Raw genomic sequence first — 15,051 nt, forward strand, 5'->3', positions numbered from 1 at the left:
GATCTCTTTCAATGACTGGCTCTCTGAGTCATTACTCAGTCACTTCTACCCAAGTAAACCTTCAGGTACAAATGAGACAAGGAAGCCTGGAGCCTAAGCTGATCCAGGACCTCGGCATCACATGGGTCCACTGCAAGGGTATAAAAGCTTGGGATGCCCTGGTCGTTTAAAGCCTGGGCTCTGGATTAAGAGGCCTAGTTTAACCCTGTGCCTCTCATTAGCTCTATGGCCTTTGACAAATTATTATCAGAACATACCCATTTCCTGTTGTGTACCTAAGGGTAGAGTGACAAGGGCAGAATCTGTGATTAACACCTTAGAAAGTGTCTGGAAAATGCCTGCTAGGATTTCTTTTTAGAACACAAACGCCCTTCCATGTCTGCAGTCCTAAGACCACTCCTTCAGGAGTGCACACATTTTGAACCCGTCCAATGACCTACAGCTATAGGCCCATCCACCCACGATTCCATCCACAAAGCAAAGAAAGACACCACAACTCTTGGCTGCAGAGTGTAAAATGTATTGACGTTGTAAAGGGACAACTTGGAGACAGTTGAGGCCTGCTGAGACAATGCACGCTAAGGACATGCTGATTCTCAAAACAGCGTCAGAAAGGTTAATGAACATGTCTGGGGTTGGAACTTGGCCTTGTGCATTTTCATTAGCTGGGATCACTACTCTAAAGCTTCTCCTAGAGTATACACAATCGCTGCTGGCAGAGGAACTATGGACCTATTTAGATGTTAACCAGGGGAACGAGCTCACAGTTAGACCGATCAGAGTTAACAGCAACCTGGTTCTCATTGGTTTTGTTCACTGCTAGAGGGGAGGAGGTAACATTTCCAATTTATTCCTTGTTTACATGTTTAGTAGTCACCAACAGACTCCAGAAAATAACGAAAAGTAAGTTAGTAAAAAACAACTGTGATTATGTCATGGATTTTTCCAAGACCCTTAATGTCATCAGATCATTTACATTTACGGGGGGGGGGGGGCATGGCGGCGTTATGGAAAACTAAGTAACGATAAAAACAAAAACTACTGAAAAATACATCTACAGAACACAGTGGTCAGTTGTAAACAGCTCAGAAGGGTAAAGAAAACACCATCCTTCCAGCGGGACGGGCAGTCCAACAGGGCCGAACTCTGCTTTTTTGTTTCTTCCTAGTGGCTATTTTCCTACCACAGTGTTGCGCTTCATTATTATATTAAATAACTTATATGGGCAAGGAGGAGTGTGCTAACCAGCAGCCAACTCAAAACCTCGGAGGAAGAGGGAGGAGAGATGTTTACAACGCTGTACACGCTAAGGGGAAGAATGCCCGCAGCAGACCTCCACCCAGTCTTTGCCCTCATTGGAATACTGCTCAAGCAGAGGTCTGGGACCCAAACTGGGGGAGGGGCGCGGGCGCTGAGGGGAGGGGGTGTTTCCCCTCCCTCCTCTCCCTTTTTCATTTAAATTAACAACAACAACAACAAAAAACCCATGGGCTTTCATATAGCCAGCACTCAGCTGGGTAAGTTCCATTAGCAGCAAATGTTCAAGCAAATTAAAAAAAAACAAAAAACAAAAAACAAAACCACACACACACAAAAAAAGAAAACTCCATCCAGGTGCAGAGCTGTGATTCACGTGGAAATTCCAGAAGATGAATCATGTGCAGAGCCGGGAATTTTAGAGGCTTCTTTCTCAAGTGTCTTCAGTGAACATTTCAGTCTCAAAAATGCGAGTCCATCTGTCGGCTGTAGGAAATGAGTTTTCCATCTGCTCCGCAGTTGGGCTTGCTTGCAGGGTCTGCACGACTGTTCCTAGTACTAGATGCCAGAACACAAAGGCCAGGCCCTCCAGGGTCTGTTTGATGCAGCGGCGGCGGCAGCAGCAGCAGCAACAGCAGCAGCAGCAGCAGCAGCAGCAGCAGCAACAGTCTCCATTTGTTAAACTCTGCCCAACAGGCTGGATCTGTAAGGCAGAAGGCAGAGGACCACTTGTATCGATCGGCTCAGATTGCCTTGTTTAGTACTTGTCTCTCCTGTACTTTAAACGGATTTTTACATAGTGGAAACGATGGGGTGGAAATCAAGGACGGGGAGCCTTAGCTGTCCTGCAGGGAAACTGCTAAAGCCTTAAACAGCTGTGAATGGAGACAGCCAAAGCACTGCTTACAGTAAATCTCTATCTTCAGATTTTGTTTGATATTAAAACAAAAAGTGAACACCATTAATGACAACCAACTTTTATACATGTGTGACATGTGCATGATACCATACAGGTTTATGTCTTAGATATGGCTTCAGCTGCTGTGATAAAACACAATGAGCATAAGCAACTTGGGAGGAAAGGATTTGGCTGACACCTCCACATCACAGGCCATCATCAAAGGAAGTCGTGGCAAGCACCTGGAGGTCAGACTTTGATCCAGAGGCCACAGAGGAGTGCAGCTTACTGGCTTACTCTCATGGCTTGCCCAGCCTACTTTCTCACAGCACTCAGGAACACCAGTCCAGAACTGGCTCTGCCCACAATGGGCTGGGCCCTCTCTGTCAATCATCAATTAAGAAAACTCATCACAGGCCAATCAGGTGGGGGCATTTTCTCAATTAGGTTTCCTCTTCCAAAATGATTCTAGTTTGTGTCATTGACCTAAAACTTGCTAGCAGTTTACTTAGTGGGTAAAGGCAACTTCCACACTATGACCCCTGAAGGAAAACAGTGGGTGATAAGGAAGGTGTCTGTCCTCAAATGTGGACTCACATCTACACTGATGTGTCTGAATCTAGAAATACCACAAAAAGCGTCTATGGCCAAGCAGTTCACCGCTTCAAAGCTAACGCGTAGACAAGTTTTCGGGCAGGAACTGTCATTCTAGAGAGTTTACTGACATGGTTTTATAAGAACTCAGTTTCTTGTTTTTATCCTTTCTATGGCTGCTAGGCCTTGGCCAGCACCTGCACATCATTCAATCATAGCATAGGAACTGGGGCTGAGGAGCCACGGAGTACAAGTGTCCAGGGTAGGAGCAGCCATGGGGCGTGCCCTTGTGCTCACTCTCAGGGGGACTACATAGCAGCTGTGAAAGAGGTACACACACACACACACACACACACACACACACACACACACACACACACTATACTAAACAAGGTGTGACTGGCGACAAGAGAGCTAAGAGTATCCGAGGAGTATGCCTTCAGGAGCACTTTCTGCCTAGGGAGGAGGCAGGGGAGGAAGCCATGACTATAGTTCTGAGAAAGGCAGAGCACACGGCTTAGATATGAGGGGGAAACTGTTCCTTAAACTTCCCCAGAAGACAATTTTAACATAGAGACTAGTCTTTTGTACCTAAGAATACCTCCCACTGTGTGCACAAGATGTTTTCTCATCAAGCGACTGACTGCCATAGCAGCAGAACCTGTACTATTATCATTCTGGTGATGGGGATGTGCTTTCTATTTATAGCCCAGGCTGGCCTTGAACTCACTCTGTAGGTCAGGCTAGCCTCAAACTTGAGATTCTATTACCTTGGCCTCCAAGAGCTATGGATCCTAGGTGTGTGCCAACACACTTGGCTTCCAATGCTCAAACACATTCTGACAAGACAATCATTATCACTGATCATTTTTGAGTTTATACAACTGTAAACAGATTCCCAAGTTCATGTCTGAATTCAGCTAGCAGATGGCCTCTCTCACATCACATTTCTAGTTCCACCACTAAAATCTTTAGTTATGTCAAATCCTTTGGTTACCATATACCGTGTGTACAGGACACAGAGCCATGGGGAAAGAGTATGCAATTCATTCTTTCTTGTCAAGCCTTCGATTTGCAACCAAACTACTGATTGCAACAGAAGAGAATAACTATAAAAGAGGTATGAGTAGGCTTGGGTTGTTAATATTCCATGTGTAATTCAGATACTGAGTATCTTGCAGAATTGACCTGTCTACTTCTTTAAATTTAAAAACAAACAAAAAAAAGTTCTGAGCCTTGCCAAAAAAAAAAAAAAAAAAAGTTCTGAGCTTTGCAAAAAAAATAAATTTAAAAACAAACAAACAAAACAAAAACAAACACACAAAAAACCAGTTGCTACAGCAAGGTTTTAGACACTAGGAGTCTTACCAAAGGTCATGCTTGCTCAAGGAGGGGGGAAAAGGTGATTACAAAGAAGAAACATGGAAAGCAAGGTTCACCTTAAAATATAAATTAAAGGAGTAATTTCCAAGTTTTCCTTTATTTTTGTAAGGCATGGTCTCATCGTGTAGCCCATGCTGGCCTTGAACTCTCAGTTCCCCCTGCTTCAGCCTCCTGAGGGCTGAGAGTACAAGTCCAGGCTATTCTACCTATCCAATCCCACAGATCTGTATCCGCTTCAATGTGAGCTCTGAACCAGTTTCGATCATCCTGGATCATATTATGTCCTGGCTGCTTCTACCCATTAAAATATCTTCAATGCTTACAATATAAGCACTTATAAATTTGTTTGAATATAGAATAGTAAAAGGGTTTTTTGTTTTGTTTCTTTAAAAAATAACTCTACTGATTATATTTTAAATCCAGATTCTCTCTCTTAAATGGAGGGGGTGGTGGTGGTTGATACCTGTTAAGTGATACCCCCCATCTTGAAATGACCTTAATTTTAACCAGTATTTTTTTTGGTGCCCCACCTAAATAGTGTTTTAAGATTAGAACTATTCAACAATAAAGTCTGAACTTCTAAACAAAGAGAAATAGGTTTTTTTAATTTGTTTGTTTTACTATACCATGGAGTAATCTCAATTCCATATTCTATTCCCCAACAGGGGAAGAACTGCAGTCATGGTATTATCTGCCAGGGTAAAAAAATAAAAAGCAATATAACTGAATGATGGCCATGAGAACCCAAGCCACAGAGACTCTGAACTGAAGAGAAGGCTCTGCCAACTTGAACAGGTAGGCAGGGCCCTCCCACACAAGGCACACATATGGCTCTCTTGAGGTGAAACTGGCGTTTCCTTTAGACTTGTACTTCGAGAAGCACTGAGACTCACCTTAAAGACTTCCATCTGTCCTTCTCTATATTATTTTCAGGTCCTTCACTCTCATAAGAAGCCAAGTAGAGAGCTACAATCAACGAAAGGAAAGAATGCGTTATGATGGAAGCCTTCTCCTGATACCTTCACCCCCACCCCCATTGCTAGGAAGGCCTGCTTGACTTGAGCCCAACCTCCAGCACACCCTTCAGATACACTGGATTAGGAGTCACGAAAAACACAGAACCCCACTTTGCTTCTGATTGGCCACCTCAACAAAACCCAGGGCTCTAAGCTGAAAATGCACTTAATTAACCAAGAATTTATGAGGCAAAAAGCTTTGAAAATGCAGACCATACAATGCTGTCGAACACTTGGGTTTATAGTCTTTGCAAAGGAAAGGGTCATGGCTCTTTCCTGGCACCCCCAGAACTTTAATAAAAATCATGTGTAGGGTGTTTAAATCGGAAAGAAAATCATCTCAAAATTATAAAAAGCTTTTGTTAATCTTATTTACAGAGATGAAAACAATCAAGTCTCCTCACACCCTGAAACAGGCTATATGAATTCAAAATGGCAGTCGGGCAGACACTATCAACACACCATGAGGATATAATAATTCATAGAGTAAGTTCCCAGGTCTTCTACAGACTCTACTGGTGAATCTTCCTATGCAGAATCAAACATGTTTCCTGTCTCTATTGCCCAAGGCTTTAACAGGTCAAGACTTTCCACAACTTCCTAAATATTCTTCAATAGCTTTCCTTTCACACTCATCACTTTGCAGAACAGGCATTAGGAAGGATGTTTAAATGTCCTATGTTTAGCTGATTAAAACATTTTAGCGGTCAATCATGACACTTTCCACGAAACAGAAAGAAAAAGGTGGATCAGCTCAGAAGCCTGGCTTCATACATGAGAGGCAACCAAGTCCAAGCATTTAGACACAGGATTTGGGGGTATTCAGGGCAGGTACGAGCTAAAGGCCTCACCGTCTTCACTGAACACGGGCACTGAGAGCAGGTACTGTAAGACCTTCCGGTCCCGCTCGAATGGACACTCCACCTGTTTCCACGTCATAAACTCACTCACTTGTTTGGCCAGTTCCCAAAATTTCTGAAAGAGAATTGAAGAATTTTTAAGGGCAAGTGTCAAGAATTATGGGGTGGCAAGACACAATGCCATTTGAAACGCACCCAGTTTGGGAACTTCGGAATCATCTTCTCTTCTTCCCTTACTAAGCATTGCATTTGCCAGCTAGGGAAGGTGAGATTTAGTCGCATTCCCTCAAGCGACAGTGCTGATGGGGTGGCATGGCTACTACATTACTTGGTGGTGTTCATATCTTACAGGCAGTAGGGAAATACAAGTCTGTTGCCAACTGCGAATCGAATCTGCCTTGCTGCTGGCTGGGGCACTGAGAAATCTGCTCCCACTCCTATGCTCTGGCTTTATTTTAACTTTTTAGTTTTTTTGAGACAGGCTCTTACTGTGTAACACTGGCTACCCTGAAAATCACTATGAAGACCAGACTGGCCTCACACTTGTGGTAATCCTTCTGCCTCTGTCTCACAAATGCTGAGATTATAGGCGTGGGCCACCATGCCCAATTCCTACTCTAGATATCCGAACCCTACTTCATTACACTCACCTCGAAGTTAACGTGGCCATTTGGAAGACGGTTGGCACAGCCCTCGTTGAGGAAATAAATATCTTTGATTAAGAGACTGAAGAATGGTATCACAATCTAGAAAGAAAAAGATTCAGGGTTGTCTGGGTAAACAAAGCACTTAACCTCTTGTCACAGATATAAGTGATTAACGAACAATGTTAACTTGGATTACGCGGAAGGCCACAATGAATGCGGGTACACTGTTCTATACACTCTGTACTACAACACTTGCTACCTTACACAGCTTAGCCCAAGATGCCAATGTCCTCAGTACCCAAGCACAGTAGGAACTAGCACTGTTGGCAAGTGGATGGGTGGATGGATACTTTCAGTACAGTTTTTCCTATTCTCTTCAACGTTTAACTTGATAAAATTTAAAGCTTCTTGCCAAAACTAAAGTATATATATATATATATATATATATATATATATATATATATATGAACTCTATTTATTTAGCGACCCCTAACCACAGCAAAGTCTTAAAGGCACATGACCCATCTCTCCTTGCTGTGCTCTATATCACTCCGTCATCAGTTAGACATCTACATTTTAGTTGAAGTTTCTTGTTCTTTCTGTTTTGTTGTTTTATATTTTATCCTTGAAGCCATTGCTCAAGATAACGTGACGGCTGAAGGTTTTAGGCAACGGTTGCTACCGTTTCCTGCGGAAGAAACCTGGCTGTGTGAGAAACCAGTCAGTATCTGCTGTCTGGGAAAAGTCCCCTGGAAGGACCTGGCACCATCTGTTGTAAGACAGATGGCCACAAGTGAGAGAAGGACAGAAGTATGTGAATGAAAGTTAAAGACTGCTCAAACAGTACGCTTCTCTAATGAAGCCTTCTTGGCCTTGATGCCTTCGCTTGAGGAGGTGGTACTTAGCTGGTACCTAGAGTAGCAGTCTTTAAAAGTATCCTGAGTCTGACCACGCCCATCCCAAACAGAGATCAAAATTCAGATACAGTCATTTTAATTTTTTTCCCCTCAAATACAACGTATTTGAATCAAAAGGTTCTGCAATGTAAATAATGCATCAAACAGATTATCTGGGAAATTCTGAAAGCCCCAAGATCAGGTCTTTGAAGTCTCTTAAGCTCATGACTCATAAATGTGAAAACAAACTTTTTGGCTCACGCACAAACAGTAAGCATCAATTCACTTCTAGAGAGAAATTCTGATTTTTTCCCCCTGAAGTCATTTTCAAAAAGCCAAAACACCTTACAAATTTTCATTTCATTGATCTCTGAGAATCATCAAATTTACCGTCAGCTTCACTCGTACCCCGACTGTCTTCTCTTTGCTCTTGTGTGTGAAGCCCTAAAGCAGAATTAGTGGAGCGTGTGTACCTCCTGCCCCCTCTGATGTTATGGGCTAGCACTGAACAGTGTTAGAACTAAGATCAAGACAGATTTGAATGCCACCTCTCCTAGGGCTGGGAAGCGCTGGGCTGTGGACTCCCTCAGACATCAGTTTAAAAACTGACTCTACAACTGGCCAGGAATAAAAACTAGGGGTTGGGAAAATGTAAGGTTTTTGTTTGTGGGTTTTGTTTTGTTTTAAATGTACGTGTTGTTATTTTTGGTACGGCCTAGAAGACATATACTTTACATTTTTAAGGGGCCAGGAGGGGGCATCAAAATAATAATAACTTCAGGGTGCATGAAAAAATCATGTGAAGCTTAAATGACAGTGACCGCAGCGTTTCACCAGAGCACGGCCATGCTCATTCATCTAGACACTGGCTGGGTCTGCTTTCTGCTCCTATCCGAGTTGAGTGTGCACTCAGAAGGCAATAAACACACGTCATCCTGTGACAGCCCCGGGGAAATGGAGACACAGGGAAAATCAAGAGGTAGTAGTTTACAGTGCACCAGCTTTTAAGCAAGAAGTGTCCGTGCTGTTCCAGTCGTTGGGGCTGGGCTCTGAGCCTCCTTTTCTGGCTCGTGTTGGTATCTAGACTAACTGCTTAGTTCCTGTCACTGCCTATAAACTGCAGGAGGCAGAATGGTTCCTTCTGTGGATTTTGCACTCAGCGTCCCTGCAAGGTTCTCTGCTACTAACCGAGTTATTCTCCCAGGAACACGGCCATACTGCCAGCCTCACTTGGGGCACGTGACTGCTCTGTTTCTCATGGCCGTGACAAGAAGGGAACCTCAGACTTCATCTCCTCACTCACTCTTGGGAGTCCCCATCAGCTCTGTCCAACAAATTGGACAGTGGAGAGGAGCAGAAAATAGCAACTCCAGATTGCTGTGAGATAAATAAAGAGAGTAAGTCTTGCTTTTATTTTATTATAAGTAGGTCTTGCCAATATCATTAGTGGGAGAACTTCTCAAGAAGTCATATATAAACTATTATATATATGGCGGGGTCACATATTCCTGGCCGGCCCTCAAATTTACCATGTAGCCAAGGATAACCTGGAACTTCTCTAATTCTCCTGAGTGCTGGGGTATCAGGCATGCACACCCCATGTGGTTTTATGTAGTGCTAGGGACTGAACTCCATGGTTTTGTGCATCTTAAGCAAGGCCTCTACCAACTGAGTTACATCGTAAATTTCCCCTTTAAATATATTCTGAATTCTAGGGCTGGAGAGATGGCTCATCAGTTAAGAGTACTGGCTGCTCTTCTAGAGTTCAATTCCCTCTTCCTGAGTTCAATTCCCAGCAACCACATGATGGCTCACAACCATCTATAATGAGATCTGATGCCCTCTTCTGACATATAGGCATGCATAAAGACAGAGCATTTATGTACATATATACAGAATACATAGAGCTTAAGTATATATATATAATTACATACACACACACACACATATTGTGAATTCATTTGGGTCTGGTAATCTCAGCTACTAGGGAGGCGAAGGCTGGAGGATTACAAGATGAAGGCCTGCCTGGGCTACAAGGTGAAATTCTTTCTCAAAAACAAAACAATAAAATGACAGCCAGGGATATATTATAGTCGAATGGTAGAGTCCTTGCCTGGTAGGCATAAATATCCGGGTTCATCCCCTAGTAATGAAAAGTAAGATGCTCCTCATGATTCGGAGTCAGACTTTATACTTTAAGGTATTATCAGTTCCATGTCTAGAAACAGATGCTCATGAGGAGGAGCAAGTTTACAGAAACAAATAGAAGGTCAAAGGGATTGAAAACCATGTAAAGCACGAGGCATGTTAAAAACTGAGAGACACACGCACTGGCAGGGAGGGAAACTATTAGGAGAGCACTTAAGAACTCCTGTGTGGAGGAAAGATTTGATTTGCTTCATAACAGGTACCTGGAAATGTGCCACTCTCTGACACACAAACTTGAGATTGGAAAAAGATCAAAGACCATTCATTACTCAAGATGTGCTGCCAAGGAGACTGTAAAAATGCAATGAAGAAAGTCCTCCCTTGACTCAAAATAAGGAAAATAGTCTCATTTCTTAATAAAGGATAGATCTGACCAGACATGTTTTTATTTCTTATCTTCCAGGTCCAATTATGAGGAAACAAAACAGTGTACTTCTTCAAATGGTTGTAATCATTCTTTTATCAGCTACAGGGTACAATCCATAAATTTATGTAGAAATGGCTTTTAAAAGTAAAGCAGGCCGGGCAGCAGTGGTGCACGCCTTTTATCCCAGCACTCGGGAGGCAGAGGCAGGCAGATCTCTGTGAGTTCAAGGCCAGCCTGGGCTATAGAGCAAGATCCAGGACAGGCACCAAAGCTACACAGAGAAACCCTGTCTCAAAAAACCAAAAAAAAAAAAAAAAAAAAAAGTAAAACAGAAAGAATTTACTCAGGGATATAAAGTGTAAGTTTGTTTTCTTTTCTGGGAACAGCTGTTAAACTTGCACAAATGACATCTTTGGTGGCTGATGACAGAGTAGCAGCCCTCTAACAGACAGGACTCCACAGCACGCCCCGCCCCCCCACCTCCACTGAGGGCCATGTGGTGATCCTGGTGTCCACCACAGGGAGATGTGACATGGTCTCATATCCTCCCTGAATCCTTCACTTCTGAACATTGGGGCCCTCCCACACATGTGCTCATCCTCGGAAACTCAACCCACTTCAGATTCGCTCTTTTCAGCAAAATATAAAATCTAATAAACTCTCAGGCAACTGGAAGCTTCCTCATTTAAAAGTCAAAATTAATACATTTACAGTGTTTCTCAGACATCATCAGAGCTGGCATTTCAGTTGTGGTGGAGGAAGTGTCACGTGTTTAAAAGGAGTTTGAAGCCTGATGATTCTGTGGGGATGTGACTTAGAAGCCAGGGAATATTTTAATCCTGTTTTCCCAATCTGGTTGAAAATACTACTTAACATGGGGACAGAATTCAAACAGACGTAGCCGCCACTAAGAAATCAGCATCAGCTGTTTATCATAACTGGACATTTAACTTCTCAAACAGCATGACAGACAATCTGTCCTTCCTCTATGAGAAACCGAAACAGAAATGGGCCAGTGGGACCCTCAGAATCCAGAACTCCATAGATCCAGGGTGATGCTAATGAGTAGGGGACTGAGGACAGGATCATTCATTTCTCAGAAATTGCTCCTGTATTTTTCATGCCACCTACATATCCAATTAGTAACAGCGGGCCCTAATGCTACAGCAACTAACCTACTTTCTGAGAATAAATGACTTAACTGTGGGAGGTAAGCTAATTCTTTTCAAAGAAAAGGTTACATTAAGTGAGCCACTTTATGCAGAACTTAAATGTCTTTTCCCCATTAAGCCAAATTACTCTCTTAATGCTATTAGTTACCTTACCATATGACTTAATACTGCCTGAAATACAACTAAGACATACTATAGAACGCATCAAACATATAACACAAGTAATATAGTAAGATACATTTGTGAATTGAATTTCAAGTCACTTCTCTTTGTCCAGAGCCAACTCTGCTCTGTGTTCCCCTTCCTCATGTGCCCAAGGATAAGGTGTGTGTAACTGCACTTCTCTCAGATCTGAGCTGGTAAAAACAGCCTCAGGAAGTAGTTTACACCATGTCAGTGTAAAACATGGCAAGTCTATAACAAGTAACACACACTTTTCACGGCATACCTTTTCTCTGCTACTGTGAGCAGTTAGGGACCTTTGCGCTGCGCCTCGGAGAGCTGTTCTGTAGTTATAGAAATTGCTTGAAGGGTCCATCTGATGCTGTAGAAAGACAATATTATATTATATTATTATTAACCACTCATTTCTCTACTATAGATGTTTACAAGTTCATGCCTTTAACTATAAATTCAAAGTCAAAGTAAGCTGGGAAATTCATTAGAAGTATGATTTCTTTCTTTCTCTCTCTCATACACACACACATATAAGCGCACACACACACATATAAGCGCACACACACACACACACACACACACACACACACACACACACACATACACACACACACACACACACACACACACACACACACACACACTCAGAGTTATATGGGAAGGGCTGTTCGGGCTAACCAATTTTCTCAGAGTGGTGAATGAATATTCTAAGGCAAGGAGGATACTGTACAGAAGTACATAAGGCAAACTGGGACATAGACCTCTCTACTGATCAGGGCTCCAGGTCTGTTCTGGCATACAAAATTATGTGACTGTGAAGTCAGCATCTTCCATCAAAACGTCCACCTCTGTTTATAAAAGGACCAACCTGAACCCCAGCTCATGTTGCCCTACTCCAGTCAGAATCCCTCTCCTACCTCTGGGTCTGAAAGCCTTTTCCTTTTACGGTACTATCTGATCAAGAAGCAGCATCACACAGCAGAACTCCATCCAGGCAGGTACCTTGCTATTCTGCCCAGGCTGCCCTGAAACTCATAATCCTCCTGTCTCAGCCTCCTGAGTGCTGAGATCACAGGCATGCTCTCTCCAGTCAACTCTAAAACATCACTTTCACATACCTCAAGAATGTCAAACTTTGCCGTCTTCACTTTGGCCCAAGTTTTTTTTAGTCTCGAGACCGGGCTCATGTTCATACCAGCTTCCCATTTAAAATGCACATGGAAGAAGAAAATCAAAACAGAGCTGTAAGAAGTCATTCTAGCTCGGACTCCTAAGAAGTGCATGTTACCAAGCATCAATAACTGAGTTCTGCAACTAGCAGTAACAACCTCAAGTTTTACAGCATTTCCCTGCAAACTTCCTCAGTTCAGAAGCAACATAGCTGGGAACAGGGCTGAGCACACTTCTTGGGAAAAACACTGAGCATTTTAGGGTATGCATGCCATATGTGGGGCCACGACACTGCCATGCTGTATCACATGAGCACCCACGGTAACCACGTAAACAAATGGCCATGGCTACAATCCATCAACACTTTACTTAAAGGTGCTGGAGTTTATGCTTCGTTTGGTTTTAGTTGGCTGAAGCAGGGCCTCATGTGGCTCAGAATGGCTGGACTTGGCTTTGGAGTCAAGACTTGAATTCCAGACCCTCCTCCTTCATCTCCTACGTGTTAGGATGAAAGGCAGAAGACTCTATATCTGACTAGATGCTGAAGTTTGGATTTATTACATTCATATGATATAATGTAATTATATATTATGATATTCACATTAGAAATTCTTTTTTTTTCATTTTTCTCAATCACTTCAAAATATTAGATCTCTAGTTAGCTCATTGGTCATTAAATAAACAAAACAAGACAGTGGGTGACTGGGCCAGAGGTTGTAATTTGATGACCTGTTTCCTGTTACCTAACAAGCCATCCATGTTTTGCATATATCTTCTCACATGCCCACTAGACATTGCTACAAGAATAAGCTAAGTTCCAGGGTTATGGAATTTTTCCAAGGCCATCTGCCTGCCCCAGTAGCAGATACCATACTGATGCGACTCCATAGGCCATACACATCCCACCATGCCACACTGCCTCCCCCAGTGAGAACCTACAAATTACAGCATTTTCCACTGCAGTGGAAAAGGGGTCCACATGGACCCAAACGAGTACACATATTCATCTCGTGACACCAATATTTCCATGTTTAATACCTAGAAGAGATTTCTAGTTGAGGAAAAACACAGACACATACACAGCTCTTAAATGTACAATCAGATGAATTTGATAGGCATGCAAGGTCATATATCTCCACTCCAATCGAGGTATGACAGGACATTCTATCATCCATAAAGCCTGCTTGGATCCACTTCTGGTCAATTTTCCCCCACCCCACCCTCCAGAGAATTCACAGCAGTGGTCAAGGATCATCTGTTGTCAGACACTCATTGGCTTTGTCTGTTCTAGAACTAACTTTACATGAGTGGACTCATATTGCACATACTCTTTTCCTGCTTGGCCTGGTAAAGGTTCAGCACAATGATTGTGAAATTTATCCAGGTTCTGTTTCAATGATTCATCTTTGTTGCTCAAGAGCATTTATTGTCTGAGTATACCACAGTTTCTTCAGTCATTTACTTGCAGATGGGCATTTTGGGCTCTTTCCAAGCTAGGGCTATTAGGAATAAAGTTTCATTTATAATTCGAGCACAAATCTTTCTGGAGCTGTACTCACTTTTTTGTTTGTTTGTTTGTTGTTTGTTTGTTTTGCTTTCCCAGACTGGGATTAAAGGGATTAAAGGCATGCGCCACCACTGCCAGGCTTGCTCATTAGCTTTTAAAGATGGATATTTAACTGAAGATCAATGAACTAAAGGTAGTCAATGAATTCAAGCTTACTAAGGAAAGAGGATACATACTGGCACCAATTTGGCTCCACCAAGCATTCCGAATGCTCTGAATTAACTCCAGATTAAAAAGAATACAGTTTTTATGAAAGAAAGATTTTTGTTTGTTTGTTTGTTTTTTGAGACAGGGTTTCTCTGGAAAGAAATAATTTTCAGTGGATACATATTGCAAGCCCCATAAAACTAGTGTTCTCATAGAAATACTCACAGATTATTGCCATCAAGGAGTTGAAGTTTCCAATGTTGAAACACTCTCGAGCCACATCGATGAAATATTCAATCATTCTCGCTCTGTGCTTCTTCTTCACGGGCTGTAAAGAAAATAAAAATGAGCAGGCAGGAACCCAGCACACGGGCCCAACAGAGAGAGAGTTACAGGGAAAACAGATTTGAGAGAAAATGAATTGTCTCACCATGCAGATTTCTGTTGCAACCAGGTAGCTTAGGCGATTAAACCACTCTACGTAGGCTTCTAAATTTCTCGTTTTCTTCCGTTCACTGTAGCAAGTCTATGGAGAGAGCAACATGGACAGATGAGGTCTGTGAAGACACGCGGATGCACTCACGAAAGTATCCGTCCCTCTCTCCCAAGAAACTGCGTTACTCTGGGTGGCCAAGTGCCCTCAGACCCTCAATTCCAAAGAAGGATTTGTTGGTTAGTTTTAACCGTCAACT

General features: G+C 42.6%; 1 protein-coding gene across 7 annotated transcripts in view; it reads right to left on the bottom strand.

The window, feature by feature from the left end:
• Positions 1 to 499: 499 nt before the first annotated feature.
• Positions 500 to 15,051, bottom strand: part of Rasgef1b (RasGEF domain family member 1B) — a 525,136-nt gene continuing 510,584 nt past the window's right edge. For all 7 annotated transcript variants that reach the window (XM_052735442.1, XM_052735443.1, XM_052735440.1 and 4 more), the window contains 8 exons: positions 14,790 to 14,885; positions 14,585 to 14,687; positions 12,594 to 12,673; positions 11,747 to 11,842; positions 6,659 to 6,754; positions 6,000 to 6,123; positions 5,026 to 5,098; positions 500 to 1,960 (listed from right to left, as the gene is read on the bottom strand). In XM_052735442.1, the coding sequence (XP_052591402.1) occupies positions 1,936 to 1,960; positions 5,026 to 5,098; positions 6,000 to 6,123; positions 6,659 to 6,754; positions 11,747 to 11,842; positions 12,594 to 12,673; positions 14,585 to 14,687; positions 14,790 to 14,885 (693 nt within the window). In that variant the 3' untranslated portion in view covers positions 500 to 1,935. The remainder of the gene's footprint in view (positions 1,961 to 5,025; positions 5,099 to 5,999; positions 6,124 to 6,658; positions 6,755 to 11,746; positions 11,843 to 12,593; positions 12,674 to 14,584; positions 14,688 to 14,789; positions 14,886 to 15,051) is intronic.

This window comes from Peromyscus californicus, unplaced genomic scaffold, assembly GCF_007827085.1.
Source record: "Peromyscus californicus insignis strain IS unplaced genomic scaffold, ASM782708v3 Scaffold_13__1_contigs__length_99412109, whole genome shotgun sequence".
In the NCBI taxonomy this organism is placed as follows: Eukaryota; Metazoa; Chordata; class Mammalia; order Rodentia; family Cricetidae; genus Peromyscus; species Peromyscus californicus.